The following is a 19,723-nucleotide window of genomic DNA, read 5'->3' as shown; positions in this document are numbered from 1 at the left end:
CCTGAGGCTCAAGAAGCAGTGACTACCTGAAATAAAAGTAGTATGTACTACTTTAAATAGTATTTACTTTAAGTAGTATATACTATTCCACTAAATAATGGAGCAGATCACGTTCAGGTCCCAGTGCCCACCTAAATGGCATTGATATCCCACACTAGCTCTCTTGGTGGGGTGTAAGTCACTGCCTGAAGACATTTTAAGGAGACACAGACAAATTTTCATAACACTCTGCAGGGTCCTAGCTGTAATATTTCCAAAAATACCTCGTGGGTGCCATGGTTAGAGGGAGCACTGGTCAATACCAGGAGTAAACACTATGGAAAATTTCCTTTGCTGCTGACTTCCTTTGTTGGCCTTTGCTGTGCCTTTGATGTAGAATTACAAACTATTTTAAACTGAAGGGGGATTTTTTTTTTTCCTCAGGAGGAAGCCTCATGCAGATTGCAGCAATGTTTTTAATGAACTTGTGAAATCAAGGTCATAGTTCTGCTATCACTTGAAAATACTCCTGTCATAAGGCAAAGCTGCAGTGCCAGATGTGTGGTGTGAATTGTCACGTATCTTAAAACTTTTGTCCCTGCATAATGATATGTTCAGTGACACAGAGCTGTGCACCACTGAGATTAGAATCTGTCATCTGTGGCTGAAATTCATAACTGCACAGTGGCTGTTACCCAGGTAATCTCATTCATTTCCTGGTGTGCAAATGGCCGGGTCACAAAAACTCAGATGACAATTTTCAGTAATTGGACCTTTGTTAGCAGTCTGACGAGAGACACCGATAGCTTAATGGACGTGGATCCAAATCTGAGAGGTGGCTTTTTTCTGAACTGAAATGAAGCACAACATCAGTGGCTATTCATGCAAACCTTTAGGTTTCTTTTCTGTAGAGTTATCTAGGAAAAAAAATCCTTTTTTATTTAGTATTTAAAACCACTAGTGCTAATTAAAAAATAAAGGATTTCTAAAAGGGAGTCTGATACAAAATTTTCACTATGATAACTGTTTAATATGTTTTTATATTTATTTTCCTACTTCACAGAATTTTTAAAGTAAAATATTGTAAATAATGTTAATTTTACAGTCTCTTAAATTAGAATTACTTTTACTTTGAAAAAAAGAGAAATGGACTTTGAAATCTCATAAAATGGACTGAAGCATAATTTTATTTCTGTTATAAGATCCAATTAAATTACCTAAAATGAAAAAACGACTACACTTTATAATTTTATAGTTCTAGAATATTCTTTTTAATTAATTGAGCTGACAGATTTAGGAATAGTGTGTGTATTTCCCTTCTGGTAGTTATTGTGTGATTACTAATAATGAAGGATTTACAGTTTGGATAAGTAGAATATGTCCGTGATTTGTTACTTCCTAGTACACGTTAAAATTATCAAATAGAAGGATGATCTTTTTAAAAGTGGTTTTTTTTTGAAGGAATGGTGATGGTATTTTTGGTATTGCTGGTGCATTATTGTGCTGCAGTTCTCATACAGGAGGCTCTTATACCAAAAATTGCATCTGTGTTGGAGAAAGTTGTTCCTTTTTTCCCAGCAGATGTACAAATCTGTAAATTACTTCTTGCTGGAGCTTTTCATAAAGTCTCATAAGAGGTGATGAATCACCCAAAGTTACATGCCCTCTCAAGCTTCAAGCAGCTTTGTTTTCCTCTTGGCAGATGCATCTCAAAAGAGGCAAAATGAACTCTGGTTTAAATAATTTTGATAAAAGTGCCTCAAAAGATCTGTTACCTTCTAAAGAACATGATCCTGCACAACTCAGTGAATATCCTGCTTGTGTATGTTGAGTGAGGCTGCAAGGATCAAAGAGCTGCCTTTTTTTTTGCCTTTTGGTTTGAACAGAAACAGAAACTTTGCCTTTTTAAAGACAGTCCCTGTTTATCTTCAGTTTCTTTTGTGGATGCAGTATGTGTGCACAGATATTGTGTGTATGGGAGTCACTGCAAAAAGGCAAATCAGGAATCCAGCGCTTCAGACACTGAGCTCTCAGAGTGCACAGATGTTTCACTCTCTGCTTCTGGAGCTTTTGGTTAAAACTTTGCAAGCTGGCAAAGGAACAGATAATAGATTGTTAACTTCTCATTGAAGCACACTACGCTGGTAACATCCCAACTGGCCGGAAGATGAAATTTATTTTAACAAGGAAATACAACCTACTCTCCATCCTTCTGCATTTCTTTCAGTATTCAGCTAAGGTGTGTTTGATTCCCCCTGAAATGTTTTTTTTTTGAAAACTGAGCTATCAAAATCTGATGCTTTCAAACATGCCTGAAGGAATATAATTACTTAGGTTTGTTTGACAACCTGGGGCTTCATGCTTCACATTATTTTCCAGAATTCCTTCTGCAGATGCTCAGAGTTGCAGAACACATGTCCTTCAGTCCTGTGGGGAAAGGTTCTGACTCTGTCTGTGTGTGTAGGGCTGTGAGGAGGCACTTGAGAAGGACAGAGGGCAAGCAGTTATTTTTCCTAACTATGCTTCATTTATTACTTTCAGAATTAGAGTTTATGTTGCGTGTTGATTCTGTCTCATGGGATTGCAGTAAAGACATAATAGGATGGAATAGGCTAAACAAATGTGACAGATCTTAATATTCTGGTCTTAGGACATCCCAAGTGTTAGTGCAGGAATTTTTGGCTGTCATTATTTTGTGTGACTTTTCCAAATTAAATATACCAGGGTGAGGGATGGCAGCTGCAGACTCTCCAACCTGAGGCTCTGAGCTCAGGTAGAGCTTGCTGAGCTCTGCTGCATCAGGCTCTGACTCAAGGACAAGAACATGCTGTCAGTGCCAAGGTTTGCTCAGAGATGATGCAATCTAGCAAATGCAGATCCATCTGAGGTCTGAGGACCAGAGACTTTGCTGTGTTTCATAAGGGTTTGGAAAAAGACAAGAAAGAACAGAAAGGGCGTTTGTCCTTGATCTTGCTGTGGAGGTTGGGAAGGATGCAAGGTGCAGTATCCTGAGATTACACTGGAGACCTCAAGGAATTTGAAGTTTTCTGGACCTGTTTTGTGAATGAGAGAGGTATGTGCCAGCCTAGGTTCTTTTCTAGCTCAGTTTGGTAGAATCTCACCTTTTCATTTCAAGTTCCTTTATCATGGCATTTCTATTTAAACTGGGTTAGATGATTCCAGAGAGGAAGGATTCTGTTTCAAGGATCTCATATGTATTGTGTATAGATTTTCCACCAAAGAATACAGCTTCTGAAGAATGTTTTGTTTTTCCATCTCAGTCTTGCATTTTTTAACAGCATACCTCATTAGCTGCAGAAGGATAAAATGTGTACATGTGCCCTTTTGCATTGTGTCTTCATTTCTTAATCACTTGTCCCCTACCAATTGTGCAGGTGTCATGTACCCCATTCAAGAAAGTTGTAGGAGTTGCTTGTCCCCCAGGAAAAGTTTCTTTTCTGAATGCTCCAGATGGAGACAATTTCCCAATTGGGAGAGCAGTGACAGTGCTGTGTGGCATTTTGCCTTTTATTCTGTACCCTTTCTCCAAGGATGTGTCACTGTGGGGCTCAGCTGGACCCTGAGTGGGGCTGCTGGAACCACCTGGAATCAGCTCCTTCCCACAGAAAGCAGCCAGCCAAATCCCTCACACCTGCACCCTGTTCACACAGGTGTAAATAATTACACTTATTTAACTGAGATTTCTTTGTCCTCTTCTGATTTTTCCAGGCCCCTGCACATGCTGATCTGCAACGCTGCCGTGTTTGGTGCTCCCTGGTCCCTGACAGAGGATGGCCTGGAGTCCACCTTCCAGGTGAACCACCTGGGACATTTCTACCTTGTCCAGCTTCTGGAAGATGTTCTGCGCCAGTCATCTCCTGCCAGGGTTGTGGTGGTGTCCTCTGAGTCCCACAGGTTGGTGAATGTGAACTTTGGTTTTGCTGGAATCTTTAATCTTTAAAACATGAAACATTTGGGGCAGAACCACAGGAGTTTCTGAAAATGGAGGTCCTTGCTCTCAAGCATTTGCCTTTGAATAATCTTTTTAAAAATAGAAGCATTACTAATGCCTGTGGATGTTTCTGGATCTGGCTCTGTTGCTGGATGAAGCATGTTCTACTTTTATAACAGTATGTAGATATTTTTTTGATCATTCTTTGTGTGAATGCAGATTTTCGCTGCGTTTCAGACCGCTCATTGATTTTGTGAGGAGATGGAATAATAATTGATTAAATCTGAATGGCATGACCTATATTGATTTGTCATTCAACAACTTCAACATCTTAGCAAGAAGAATGTGCAGATATTTTAGCAGGAGAAACAATGCAATTAAAAACAGCTAGATGAAATCCAGTTGTTTTATAATGAGAAATTAGGGAATTCAATGTAGACATTAGCTATATAATTGTAAAATGGGAAGTAATGTAGTTAATACATATTACAAATCTAGCTATGCCTCTTTTGGTAAATTTTTTAATTAAAATGTTAGCTGCTCATCTTTTCTACTGCGAGGAAAAGTACAATTGGTAAAAAAGACGTTGATGAGGTTTGCTTTGTTTCAGATGTGTTCGTGTTTTTGTGTTAATAACTGAAAAGATGGTTTTGGTTTAAATAAAGTTCCTTGTGGAAAATGAATGCCCCAGTTCTGAATTTTACTGGGCACAAACCACTTACTCCTTGCTGATTTAGTTCAAGGACTGCAGGATTAAGCCTATAACATCTAGCTTTAAACATTACTGTTGATTTCTGTTTCACTTTTGGTCGTGTGTAGCAGCTCTAGCAAACTAAAAGGAAGAATGTGAGAGTGCTTTTTTTTTTTCCTCCTGTCTTCATATTTCTGAAATGTTTTAGTGACCCAGAATGAAGCTTATTTTTTTTAATCATGTTTCCATAAAATGTAACCCCAGGGACCTGGTAGAGAGAGACCAGCCAAGGGTCGGGCTGAAACCTTTATCACTTCCAAACACAGGGGCTTATGGTATAAATGACACACTGCAGATAGATTTACTTTTACCATTTTAAATTTATGATGGCTGAAATGAAAGGAAGCAATAGAAAATGCCAGTAATAATCCTCCCCACTGTTAAAAGACATGAAATGTCTAGTAATTAGGTGGTAACAAAATCTGGACATCCTTATCTTTGCAAATCACACCAGGTTTGTGCAAGCAAGTAGCAGAGTCCTGTTAGGAGTGAGGGCAGCTACTGCAGGGCAGGAGAGATAGCTCTAGAAATAAATCTGCCAACTCCAATCACTTGCCAGATGTGGAGGGCACAATGGGATATGTATAAATGAGCTGTTATTTAATGGGAGATTATGTTGAATTGTCAGCTGCTTGTTCCCCCTTGTAAGTTTGTATCTCTGGTAGTATTTTAAATGACATCTTTGTTTTTCACTGCATTAAGTGCTGTGTGTAACCAGGGCTCTCATCTCTGGACATCTTTATCTGTGATTTTGACAACATTTTGAAAGTGCTCATTGCAAAGTCAGAGAGATCAGCCAAGGTTGACAGAAGCCCATAAGGAAATAAGTAACAGTCTGTGTTTGAATAAAACAATTAACACAATTAGTAAATTTCCCTTTTTCTAAGGAGTCCAAGTAATGTCTTGCAGGTTATCTTATCACTTGGACTGATCATTGTAAATAACTGTTCTTTCCCACCCCCAGTCTGCTTAATGGGAAGAAGTTTATGTAAGGAGTTAGTTAGGTATTATTAGGTGGTCGTTCTTTCTGACCTACTTGAGAACTCTGAGCCTTAAACCATGTCGTAAAACAGAAGTGTTGGTATCTAATTACTTCCATAAACCTTGACTGGATCCTTTTGCTGGAGTCAAGACCCCCTGTTAGGGGAAAAATTAAGTCCCATGTTTGCAGAAAATGCTATCCTGCACTGCTCCAAGGCAAAATATTTATTTGCCTCTTTGGTTCTTTGTTCATTTCTAGTTACTTCTCTGGATTTAGCACAAATGAATTCTGTTTAAATTAAGCTTTTGGGTACTTTAGGCACATCATATTAAAATCAGAATAATAAGTAGGTTGACTTTTCTTCTGTCTTTATTTCTGTGTTGTTAATTTGATTGTACAGCCCTTATTCCCCCGAATTCACTGAGATTGGCTCACATAAGCACATTTGCAGGACTGGACTCAAAATATGCCACCGTGTTTCCTTTATACAGTAACACACAGAGTTGTATTTATAGATTATTTTTGGTGTCATAAGTGGTTACTTGTGGAACAGATATAGGAAATTCCTCCCAGAATAGTCCTCCTAATTTCAGAAGTGTATTTTATCTAACTGAAAATTATGAAAGAGAAATTTTGTTGTTGAAATTGAAGGGCTAATTGTGTAAGACACAGAACATCCTGGATTCCTCTTGAGTTCAAATACTGTATTGCTTTTCTCTGAGCATGTTATAATTCTGCTCACAGAATGAATGTAGAAATTCCAGCTGATCTCTTCATTTCTGGGCATGAGATGCAAAATTAGTAAAGATATTTTAAAACATTTTTCTAGTGTGTACTATAATTATGTTTATCCCTGTTCTCCCCAGCTGATTCTGAAAACTGAGTATTAAAAAGAGCTTGCTAAATCCTTTTTATTTTTAGTAGCTCCTCTGAATGAAACACAGATCTGTAACTAAATGTAGTATTATTTTCTAATATTAAGATATACCACTAAATTAATAAATGAAATTATAAGAACTGGGAGGAGAAATTCTTTATGGAAATTTCCTTTTCTTCATCTAAATGTCTTTAGAACATTCACTACTTTGTTTCTTTCCTTTTTTTTTAATAACAAACAGCTGGTGTTTAATGACTCTGTCAGACCCAATTAAAAAACGTCAACTAGTTACTTTGATTTGTGTTCAGCCATGCCATGGGTATACTTAAAAACATTATGCTCTGCCAGAGCTCATTTTGGCTTTGTTTACATTTATCTTTTAAACATATAAGACTATTGATGGCAAGTTACCAAGGTTATAACCCCTTTATATTCATCAATTTTTAATCTAAAAAAGAGCTTAAGAGGCAGTGAGACTCATCCATAGTTACTTGAACACTTAAATGCAAGTGTGTGAGCACTGGATGAAATGATCAGGGGATGGGAAGAAGGGGAAAAGAAAAGATGCTGGGTTGCTCTGCTTTTAGCGCAGAGTTATTTTATCCTGTGTTATTTCCTCATAGATGATCATGTTTTTATGGATATATGGCAAAATCTGTTTTGGTGGTTTTTTTAAAATTTAAAATAAAGTGATATGTAAGTTACATACAATGTCTTTAAACCATCGAAGTGTTTTCTGAGTTGTTTTTGTTTATTGTTTGCTGTTTATAATGATCCAATAATTTTACTGCCGTATTATATGGGACTGTTCCTTGGGTCTCAGGCAATTTTCAGTAGATGCTTTCAGCTGCTAAATAAGCTGCTGTTTTATGTTGGTTCTGGCCAGGATCTACTCTCTTGTCTACATTTTATATTGTTCTTAATGAGAGTGAAATTAACTCTGGGGTATCTAAGGCATGTTTACTGTTTCTCAGATTTACAGAAATTAAAGACTCCTCTGGAAAGCTGGATTTCAGCCTGCTTTCTCCATCCAAGAAGGAATATTGGGCGATGTTGGCCTACAACCGCTCCAAGCTCTGCAATATCCTGTTCTCCAACGAGCTGAACCGGCGCCTGTCTCCCCACGGGGTCACCTCCAACTCAGTGCACCCTGGAAATATGATGTATTCCTCCATTCACCGCAGCTGGTGGCTCTACACACTGCTCTTCACCTTGGCTCGACCTTTCACCAAGTCCATGGTAAGTAAGTGCCTTAAAATATTTTGTGCGTCTTCATTTTTTTCTAATTGGGGCAGAAGAGTTGTGAAAATCCAGCTGTTTGTATCTACCTCTTGCCTTTTATAATCATGATCCTGGTTTTAATGGCAAAAATCGTGCCAAGACTCTGCTCTAGAAGAGGATTCTTCAACCACTCAAGATTTGTTTTGTCAGTCTTCTGTTAAGGAACCTTCTAAGATGGAGTGCATATATGTTTGCATATATGATTTTCGCTGTGATTAAGTAGATCCTATGTCTTAGGTGTGGGATATTTAGAGTTATTCCTGTGCTCAGGATACATAAACATCAAAAAAATGGCTTTGGTTTTAAAGTGGAATATGTTGACTGCATTTTTTATGTAAACAGATGCCCTAGTTAGAAAAGATACTCCAGACATTATTAATGGCTGAGGGAAAGTGCTTTCAGTGGTAAAAGCACCTTCATTCATATTTAAAAAAAAGCAACAACCCAACAATTTTCTTGATTCTCACAAAGTGCTGAAGACAATGGGTGTTTTCTATTTGTCTCCATTGGATTTTGGACTGGAACCATGACATAATGAAAGGCTTTGCAGTGCTTCCATCGCCAAGGTTATGAGTCTTTATTATGTAAGAATTTGCAGCACCTCCAGCACTTGGAGGGGTTACTCTGATCCTTTGAACCTCTGAGCCAATTATTTATAAGGAGTCCAAAGTATTTTTTAGGCAGAGAATGGCATTTATTTCATTGAGAACTGGCTTCCTTTAACCTTATAGACTCTTTTTTATTCCTTTTTCACTGACCAAGAAGGTTGTTCCCAAAAAGAGGAGCAAGGGAGAAGGAGTCTCCTTTGAATGTTTGCTTCTATGAATCAGGGAAATGCAAAGATCCATACCCCTGCAGAATCTTAATTTATAGTAGGATGACGTGTGTGGAAAACAGAGGTGTTTAAAAATCTGATTTCGTGTCCATAAAAGAAAAATATTGGATCTTCAGTAAGACCTGTGGAGCAAAAATAAAAACACTCCAGTGCTGACCAGGTGTCAGTCAGGAGAGCCCTCACACCTCCAACCTCTGGCTGCATTTTGCAGCCTGTACATATGCAAAGCCTATTTATGTCCACAAGATTGATATGTGAGTGCTCTGGCACCTTGGGGCGAGTAATAATATCTTTCAACAGCATGGTTTTTTTGACCAGGACCTATAAAACCATGTCTCTGCTGTTTTAGGGATTGTTTGTAAAACAAATTCTTACATTCTCCTGAGAATGTGTGAGTGAATGTTATCAAAATCCTGTGAAAAGGATCCAGTCTGTGGATGTTTATGAATTGTTAGTTTTATTTACTCTGACATATTTTCACAAAGGGAACCTTTTGTGTTTGTTGCTCGGGGAATCTTATCCTCTAAGGAACAAAATAAAACACTGATGTTAATTTTGAATTCTTTAAAAGAATTGATAGATTTTTAAGGTGTCTATTAATGGGTATTAGATATAAAAGAATACACAATACAGGACTGAATAACAGTGCACTCTGGTCCAACCCAAATCACTTCTATTAAGTCCTTCATGTTTGTATTTCACTGAGGTTATTTGAATGTCATGATGGAGGATAGGGGCTGGGGGTAAGCATCAGTTTTGCAACTCATATTCTGATGTGAATTACATTCCCCTGAACTCTACCAATGTTTCAACAGCCAGTAAAACTAGAAAAGTGCCCCTTCCTGGGTATGCAAACAAGCTGAGCTGAAATTCTCATCATCATCAGTGGAAGAGTTTCTATTTTAAGTCTTGTAGGGAGCAAATAATTTGCTGCTGCTGCTTCTTTTTTAGGGATTGTGCTGTTATCAACCTGGAATAGACTTTGCTGGGGATCTTTTCCTGGGTTTCCTTTCTGTGTTTCTGAGGCAGGAGCTCAGATGGGTGTTTTGGTCAGAACGTTGGGAGTGATCTCAAAGCTTTACAGCTGCAGTCCCAAGGTGTGAGCTGCTCGTCCCTGAGCTTTCCAAGGATGTCTGCATTGCACAATGCAGCATGATGCAGCAGCATTTAGAGCAGCTCCAGCTGGGCTGGGCCCATCCCTGGAGCTGAGATTGGAGACAAGGTTGTGTGGAGAGAGGAGGGGTTGGGCAGCCCAGACAAGGAGCCACAAAGAGATGCCTGGACCTGTTTTGGTCTCTGGGGCTGTGGCTTCAGCTGCTGCAGCATTTTGGTGTGTGGAGAGGCCAATTCTTCCTGGAGCCACTTTGAAACTGTTTGCTATGTCCTGATCTATTGGGCTCCTGGAGTCTAATATATATATATATATATAAAATATATATATATAATATATAATATATATAATATATACATATATATATATATAATATATATTAAATATATATATAAATATACATAATTTAATATATATAATATATATTAAATATATATATAAATATATATACACACACAGAAACTGCAGCTACACATACCTGATTCTAAGACCTTTTTGTATTATTGTGGTATCCAGGTAGTAGTTGGAAGTAGTGCAATGGAAACTGAAGATTATTCTTTTCTTTCCCGTTAAAATGTAAAGTCCATGAGGATTTCTACACAGAAATTTAGAAGAAGTATTTTGGAAAAGGAAATAGTTGCAAATGAATTACCATTTTATTATTGAAGTAGCTCTACTAATGTCAAAAGGGCTCTTTTTTATTTACCACTAAATAGTTACACAGTAAGTTGGAGATGCTTAGATGATAATTAAAGGTCAATTGAAACAAGTGGCTACTGTAAAAAAAAATTGGAAGAGAAGCTCTGAAAGTAACTGTGTAGGCCATGCTTAAATTTAGCTGGTTTGATTGAAGGCTCTAGGGTTTTGGTTTTTTCTTTCTACCTCTTTTACTCTTTCTCTCCCTCTGTCTTCAAAAACTGACTTGAGAAAAGTTTGAGTTGGCTTTTTTTGTTTTAGATAAATGCTAGTCATTCAGAACCCATCTGATTTTTCATTCTTTACATACAAGACTAAAGTTAAGTATATTTATTGTAAGTTTCAAGCTTACACTGAGTGTGGTATCTGGTGTCACCCCCAGGTGATTTTCAGGGTACAAGGGCATATAAAATTATAAGCAGAGTGCCATTATCACACACTTGTGATAGTCTTACATAGACCCAAATATTTTTGTTGGCAGGTAACAGAGCAGAAAGAATATCATGTGTTAGAGTAGTGAGAGCTTAACAGATGTTTCAGTGAGCTGCATTTTCAAATCCTTTCACATTAAGAAATGGCTGGGGTTTGGGGAAGTTCTGAGACTATTGGGTTACATTTCCTGTTGCAGTGCAAAGCCAGCCATTGTGCTGGAGTTCTAGCAGATGTGTTACCCCCTTTTAATGGTTGGGAGTAAAACATTGGTTCTGTTGCTGAGATATAAATTACATTTATAAAAGCTGAACTTGTAACTTTTAAAAGCAGTTAGAAGTAGTAAGACAACTCTGCCCCTAATTGTTCACTATGTAAGAGACTGATGCTTGAAGTGCTCTTTGATTTCTCTGTCCTCCCCCAAAGACAGTAACTTTCCAGAACTGGAATTTGTATTTAATATATTGCTGTTGAAAATTTTAAGGAATATTTCTAAGGGTCCAAAAGTCTTCTGAATGCCTAATTTTTATCTAAACCAATGAATTCTGTTCACTGGGATATTTTCCCAGGGGTGTTTGAGGCAGTAGCCCTGTGCTGCAGTGTTCACACTGGCAGGATCAAACCCCAGTGCCTACAATGGCTTCACTGGCTCTGCTTTTGCCATAAGTTCCAAGTGTCTAAATATAAATTCCATGTCTAAATTTAAATTCCATGTCATGATTTCCATGCACATCTAACGTCAACTCAGAAATGTTATTCTGGCAAGAAATCAATCTGCATCTACAGCAGTGACTGCAACCTAATGATCACATCTGTTTGCTTTTGATAAAACCCCAAAAGAGGCTCTGCAGCCTCATCACCTCTTTGCTTTCTCCCCTGTCCTTTGCTGAAGAAGCTGGAATTACCCTTAGAGCTGGGGATAGAATTTCCTCTCCAAGCAAACATTTTTTTGCTGTCCAAAGATCTGTGTGGGCTGTGTTGAGTTGATGTTGGCTTCCAGTTGTGAATTCACAGTTCAGGCCAAATTCTGCCCTCAGCTGTGCCTGTCCAGCCCCAGAGCAGCCTGGGCAGGGTGGGTATGAGCCTGTTCCAGCACAGAATTTGGCCTCTCTTTCCTTCCTTAAGACACTGCTGAAAATGCATTGGGGTTTCCTGGAAAGCAAGAGGCAGCTCATTTTGGAAGAGCCTCACAGTTCAGGTTTGATCAGAATGACAGTTTCTTTTCTCAGATTGAGTTCTGGGCAGGAAGTGAAAGAGGATGGGAGAGTGTAAGGGAAATAGGCACATACTGGATATTAGCACTTGTAGAGAGTGAATAAATCACATGGGCAGTTCTCCTGGTTTATGGATTAATGCCTGAAGTGTAAATGTGCAAGTGATGCTAAGCCACAGCTCTTTTTTAGCAGGTTTGTAGACCTTACCTCCAGTACCATGGAGGGACTGTTATTTTATTGAACCCTGATAACTTGTGCTTTCTTGCACAGAACTCCTATTTAAAATTGACTGAATTGGGTAAAAAGGCTTATGTGGAAGAACATTTTGATTTGTTGTAACAGGATGGTGAAGAGACGCCTCCAAAGCAGTTGTTGATCATTTTGTGTGTCCTACCCAGCAATAAAATGTAATATAAACTAGTTTATTATCAAACTTACATTTAACTGATACATACTTTAACTTGCTGCTAAAATAAATGTAGCATGAAATATAAGGGCAAATTAAATTTGTCCCCTGTAACCTACAGCACAGGGATGGAAAGTCTCTATGGAAACTTATCCTTGTGCCAAAGTGAGCAGGTCAGGACTGCAGTGACCACAATGGTGCTCAAGGGCCAGGGAATTTCTGTGTCCAGCATGGCCCCATGGCTGTTTGAGGAGCAACTCTGATTTTGTCCTGTAATTTCATGGAGAAAATAAGGAATTTTTTCCTCTCCCCACCAGGTCCTTGCAGAATTTCAGAATGCTTTGTCAAATATGTGGGCTGCAAGGCAGGGAATATTTGGTCCTTGATGTTTTATACCACATGTAATCAAAGCAAAGTCATTGTGCTGTGGTTCTTGTATGATGATCCAGTGAACTGTTGCATTCTAGAAAGATACTCAAACTTCGTCACTGAATATTTGAGATTTTTTAACTAGCAATGAGTTTTGAATCATGTTTATAGAAAAATAATCCCTAGAATGTCTTTTTTGGGGGCTGTTCATCCTGGGGAGGAGGAGTCCCTAGTACTTGCAGTACCTAAAGGAGCCCCAGGGGAGCTGGAAAGGGACTTTTTTCCAAGGATATGGAGGAGCAGGACAAGGGGAATGGCTCCAAACTGAAAAAAGGCAGGTTTGTTTCCCTGTGAGGGTGGGGAGGCCCTGGCACAGATTGCCCAGAGAAGCTGGGTGTAATGATGATCTACACATCTGAAGTTCAGCAGAGGAAATAGTTTTGGATGATGGTTAGTTTTCATTTCTTTGACCCCTAAAGTTAAAATCCTGAGCCCAAAATTAAAATGGTAAATGGTAAAAGTAATGAAATTACATAATTGAATGTTGTTAGTCCATGTCATTTTGTGATCATAACTCACAGAGCAAAATAAATTTTGTGGATTCTAGAACATGGTTTATCTTTCCTCACATTTCTTTTTTCAAGTTTCTATTTATGAATGGATAGATGTTCCTGAAACCCCAAGCTTTTGTTGGCCCTGGGTAGCATAGATGAAATATGAATTTATTATTTTTTAAAAAAGAATGTAGTGTAGATCCTGTGTTAGGGAACTATAATTAAAATGCTATTTCTTAATTGAGGGATGCAGTGCTTAGTTACCTTATTTTCCTAGAATCTCTTGGATATCTGAGATGCTTTATTGTACCATGGTCTTTTCATTTCTCACTCTATCATCTTTGAAGAGGTGCCATACCACTTTAAACAGTTCACCAATCAGTTTCAGATGATGGATTCTCTTTAATCATTTACATCCACAGAAAGTCAAATATTCCTTAGGAAGCCAAAGTAATCTAACAGAATGTATAGTGTTTGTGCAGCTGGATATCTTATTTATTTGAAGTTCTCAGGGAAATCTCTTCTGACTTTACAAAAAAGATGGAAGAGTAAACAGCACCAGCGTCCAAGTAATATGAGCTAGAAAGTCCCTTCTTTTAGAGAAAAGTCATTAAAAAAGTATATTTGCAAGATCCAAAAATAATAAAGTATATCAAATGCAGAGTGCTACATAATGTTTTTTCAATATTCTTACTATTTTTACATATGTGTATATATATATGTGTGTGTGTATGTACCTACATATCTACCAATCTATAGAGGTGAAAAATATACTTGAGTCTTTAATATAGTTCATATTCCTGAATAGGTGAACAATAAGAGTCTGTTTCCTGAAAAAAAGATTCATCTGTTTGTTTTTTACTGTGTGACATGTCATTTATCATCATGTTGGCATTCCCTGGACAGAACTGCATAACTGAATTAACATTCCTAAAAACTTCCTTCCAGGAAAACTATTGAAAATGTATGTCTATGTACAGAAATATGAATATTTCTAGGCTTTTGGGAGGTTTCCCACTGTGATGCTAATAGCATTTCTAATTCCTGTCAGTTTCTATTCCAAAGTTTATTGTGTACATATAGATATTTTTTTTTTTTCTTCTGAGGAAGATTTGGGGGAATTTACTGGGATGGTTTTGTTGTTTTTGGTGTTGTGTACTGGGTTTTTTTTCTTTTTTTTTTTTGGTGTTACAGATATCAGTGTGGTAAATTCCTTTTTTTTCTTCCTAAAGCCAAGACTCAAACTTGGAGGGTGTTCCTTGCCCAGCTTGAAGTACTGTCCATATTTCCATGTAGAGGGAAACAAGTCTGTGGCTTGATGGGACTTTTTAGGGACCCTGTTCAATTTTTCCACTGGGTATTCACTGGCATTTTGTACCTCAGTAGCTTCCATTGTTAATTACTCTGACAATTATTGAAAGGATTGAGTTAGATACTGGTCAAATCCTCAACTACTTTCTAGTGCAGTCCTAGTTATTTTATTGTATCTGTGCCTCCTTTCTAGGAGAGGGCTTGTGTGTTTCTAAATAAAGAGAAGAAAAGGAAATATGTGCTCCAGAAAAATTAATGAAACCAAAATGTTTTCCTTAATTTTGTGTTGGTTTTGTTGCCAATTCCAGTGGGAGAGGATGTGCTGCCCTGCCTGTACTCTTCATTTTCTTAACCTACTCTCTTAAAGTCTGCAGTTTCTCACTATGGTTTTATATAAAACAGAAGAAAGTAGAATGAATGATTTTAAGAGTTGTTTAAATATCTATCTATCTGATTCAAGAATCAAATTTAAGAATGGAAAAATATTTGGCAAAAACGGACTTGAATCCATTTGGCAGTTGAAATACTGAAATGATTCTGTGTTCTGGTATGTGTTAGATGACCTGGGATTGTGTGATTTTCTTGTGAAAAAGTAGCAGATTTGCACTCATTCCCTTCAGAAGGAAGGTAATAATAATAATGAACCAATCCATTATGATTAATTCAGTGTAAAAGTGCACCCCAAATGATACAAGACTTAGTAGTTTTGCAGTAATCTGTATAAGCATTTGTAATCAGAGAATTTCTGGATTTACTTATTTTTTAAAGTTTCTTTTGAGACTTGGAATACTTGAGTCATTTGGATTTTCCAACCTCTTTATTCTGCTGTTTCTGGGAAGTTGTTAGAGTAGTAGCATCAATCCTATTTTAGCAAGGAGGATGTCAGTAAATATAAACAACATAGTCAAATTCCATCCATTATTTTAGTGACAACATGTTTTTGCAGTTATTAAGTATCACTGTGGATGTAGCAGAGTCTTCATTGCATGCCAAAAGAAATCTATATAGGGTAGTTGAGGAATTTTATTAATTGCAAAAGCATCACCTTGAAATAAGATAAAGATAACCATGTTGGATGTTGCATCTTAAATAAAAATAAAGTATCTTGTGATATGTGGAGGGAATTGCTTGTTTTGAAAACAAGATCTATTTGTCCCAAACATGCAAGATTGACTTGTCAGTTCTGTGGATTTCCATCTCTTCCAGCAATGCTGTCTTAAGGGCTGATATTTTCAAAAATGGAGGTATTTTTTCCAAAAAATGGAGTTGAGCAGTGTAAGAGTTGAAATGTACTGTGAGCTCATTTTTAGTGTTTGGTCACAGCATTTTTCATTTCTTTACTTTCTCATAGCTGGGTGTGCACATGCAATAACTGTGAGACTCCTAACTGGATATGGAAGCATTTGCTCAAGTGTTGAGCACCAGGCTTGCTGTGAAAGGAATGGGTTTGAAAATCCTTGTGCTGAACTGGCACTTAGCACTGATTTTTGATTGAATGTTGTACCTACTATTATGCAAAAAACCCTGAAGAACACTTCAATTTAACAAGCTAGAGCATAAGAATAAGTATTTCCAAGCATACTTGGAAATACTAGGATTAAATTTTTCACTTAAGTTCAACACTCTTGAATATAGGTATTTTTCTCAAAATTACTTTGTCTCTCACTCTAATCTATTAATGAATACAATTAGGGTTTTTTTATTTTGTGAGAAAATTGTAAACACAATTTCTTTCCACCGAACAGCATTACTATTAAATTGTTGTCCTGAATTGTCAAACTTGCATTATGATGAATACCACCAGTGCAAGAAAACTAATTTAGCACTTCAAGTAAAGCAACCATCTTGGCAATTTTTTATGATAATGAATTTGTAACAGTGTCATTTAGAATCTGATTGTCTACTCACATCAAGTAGCTCATCCCATCCCAAATAGTGTGGTTATCTAACAGTATTAATTATGGAGCAGTGGCATGATCTGCACAATGATACAACTGAGAGTCAGGCTTCCCATGGCAGAGCTGTGTCCTGCCTCTGGAGGAAAGGAATTCCCTTTTTTATTACAGGTTACCAAGGCAAAGGTCCCAAATATCAGCAAGGTGAGCATCTGAAAAGTCCTTTCCTGTTTCCTCTTATGAATCACTGTGGTGACCATTCTGCTTATTTTTTTCAAGCATAGTAACACTAAAATAAGGGTTTTCTGGGAAATAAATTTATTTTTGTTGGTCAAGATATCATGAGTAAATGGAAGTAATTTAACCAGTTCAAGGAACAAGGTGTTACCTGAGCTGAATGAACTACATTGCTTGCATTTGATGAACTATTATGTACGAAGTGAGCCTCTCTCTTGGTGTAGCTTTTACACCAAAAGTGGTGATTTTGTGAGAAAAAATGATGTGCTGACTTCTTCCATTCCCTTGATGAGAAATGTATGTGAATTTTCAACTTTTAAAGGCATTATGGCAGAAAGTATCAACAAAGCTGTCAGTTCCACTTGTGATATATATTTATTGTCTCCCTTTTGGCTCTGCATTTCTAAAGGAAACGTTTTCATATAGAATGTCTTTTTATCGAAACAACAGCTGAGCTTACTTTGGTGATGAGGTGAAATTTATCATTAGTGAATTACATATGTGCTTATTCCATAATCAGTAATGTGGTGTTTTAAATGGTCTTCAGCTAAAGTCAGTTAGGCTCTTTGGAACACAATACAGATCATTGCTTGTCTTGGAAAATCAAGTACTCTGGGTGTCTACCCGTGGCCAGCAAAGCTGAGCACTGCTTGGGGCTTTTTCTGCTGCTAGGAAGGGACAGAACACTCATCTCAAAGTTTTGTCACTGTCCCCAGCAAAGATTCCTGTAAATGCAGTCTAACTGCTAATCTGTTCCTCTGAAATCGTGTTTATGCTTGGTAATGAAATGTGAATGGGCCAAATTGTGGTCATTGCTGTTCACTATCATTATAAGAAAAAAAAAACCTTTGCTCTCCTGCTTCTGTTCCCTTCTGCTGGCAGATACATCCATGAATTAATGATATTGTAGTGGTCAGAAGCTGGAAGGAAAGGGTTATCCAGACCTGAAATGGAGACTTAGACCTGGAATGAAGTCAGTCTATTTGCTTCCACCATCTCTGCTGAAATGTTTGTGGTCTGTTGTGCCTCAATGCTTTGGGAGATTTTTGTGATTCCTTCCCAGGCATATATTCTGAACTCATTTGGATGGCTTCCTTACTGTGTGAGTGTCAGCACTGAATGTCAGCAGTGAAAAAATGAAAGCTTGTTCCATCTTCTTCATTTGCTTTCATTTTCACAATGTGTATTAGGGTAAATGCTGTTGTGTTACAGCCCTGGTTTTCCAAATTTCTGCCTTCCTCTGTGTAGGTGATGTAAATGAATTACCAATTTTCATTGGCATTATTTACTTTTGAAACTTTGTGGTGGCCTGGGCATTTTTGATGTTGTAAAATGAAGCTTGGCTGATAAGTGTTGTATCTGAAGTGGTGATTTTGCCTTGCTGTGGAGACAGTCAGTAAAGCCACTGCAGAATATTGCTGTGTGGCTTTTGCAGGACTGGGAGTGGAGGTCTCTTGAGCTGGTTTGAAGTCTTTGCTGATTCTCATGTTTTTGTCTGTGTTGTTCCCTTTTCTCTGGGTTGTGTCCAGGACTGTGGTTTTGCTGTGTTTAACTGATGCCAACTGGAAATGGCAAAGTCCGCGCTCTCATTTCCCCCTTTACCAGTAATACCTGGTTAAAGGCTGCTTTATCTACTACATGATATTCATTCAAATACAAATAAAAAATTGCCTGGACAATTTAATGTCTTTAAGAATACTAGATGAGCTACTTTAGAACATTTTATAGGCATTTAAATGAAAACCTTTATGAAAAGCTGTGGATTAATTTTCTCAGCCATGACATGCCCAAATACAACAAGTATTGTAGATGAACAAAATCTAGGCTGCAGAAAACATTGCTACTTAAATCTATGTAAAGGCACTGTTACACTGACCTGATGTCATTTCCTGCCTTAACCATGTGTAAATGTGGTTTTCAGAAGGTAAAAATAAAATTTAGAAAGAGTTGAGAAATCTTTCACAATGACCATTTTAATGTTTGCAATTGTAACTTTTGCCTGAGATAGTAACAAAAATATTGAGGAGTAAATAATGGAGTTTTCTACAAAAAAAAGCAAAATTTTAAGATATTCACTACTTGTTTTTTTTCTGCTGGCAGCCAGTGGCTAAAATCCAAATTCTCAGGCAACATGTTCATAAATGCCTACACAGAAGGAAAAATATTTTGCTTGTGTTCACTGTGCAAACAGCTGAAATAATGCTGATAGAAAAATAACTTTATTTGGGGTAATCAAATGTACAGAATTAAGTGAAGAATTTTCTGCTTATTCTGAGTTTTCAGATGAATACCATTTTTTCTTAAACATTTATGTTGCGATTTTCTTTTTCAACAGAAAAAAGTATGTTTTGAATGGAGTCAGATAAAAATGCTTTATTTTTTCCTTATTTCTCCCCTTCCTCCTCATCATGTCAATAGCTAGAGAAATAATTCTCAAATTACTATAAACAAATCTTTGGATTTCAGAGGGAATCTTCAGTCTCATAGGTGACTGTTTCTGAGGTTTCCAAGTGTGGTCATTAATAGATTGATGGAAGCTGTTTCCCAGTTTTCATTGCAGTGTATCTTAATGGCTGCCAATTAAAATATATTTACATACGTACTTACATTTCCCACCATAACGTGGAGCCTATAACATGATTTATACTGACAGATACTGATTGTTGTTTAATTCTTCCTTTTATCCACACGCTTTTGAATTATGAATTATATCAATCCTTAAATCTTTGTTTGTTTTAGGGTAGGTTCTCTTTTTTTATTTTTGCCTCTCGGCACACCATATATGCACTAGCAAGTGCTCGCAGTTTCAGCTGCATTTAAGGAAATATTGTTGTAAGGCTTTTA

General features: G+C 37.3%; 1 protein-coding gene across 7 annotated transcripts in view; it reads left to right on the top strand.

Moving 5' to 3' along the window:
- WWOX (WW domain containing oxidoreductase) overlaps nt 1-19,723 on the top strand; it is a 476,614-nt gene that overhangs the window by 103,654 nt on the left and 353,237 nt on the right. For 6 of the 7 annotated variants that reach the window (XM_064722806.1, XM_064722812.1, XM_064722813.1 and 3 more), the window contains exons 7-8: nt 3,709-3,894; nt 7,516-7,780. In XM_064722806.1, the coding sequence (XP_064578876.1) occupies nt 3,709-3,894; nt 7,516-7,780 (451 nt within the window). Of the gene's footprint in view, nt 1-3,708; nt 3,895-7,515; nt 7,781-14,668; nt 15,026-19,723 lie in introns of those variants that run through there. The other variant, XM_064722807.1, reaches the window with a different exon arrangement.

The sequence above is a fragment of the Zonotrichia leucophrys genome, chromosome 11 (genome assembly GCF_028769735.1).
Source record: "Zonotrichia leucophrys gambelii isolate GWCS_2022_RI chromosome 11, RI_Zleu_2.0, whole genome shotgun sequence".
NCBI classification, from domain to species: Eukaryota; Metazoa; Chordata; class Aves; order Passeriformes; family Passerellidae; genus Zonotrichia; species Zonotrichia leucophrys.
The sequence above is the reverse complement of the archived record's forward strand: the minus strand, read 5'-3'. Positions and strand labels throughout refer to the sequence as shown.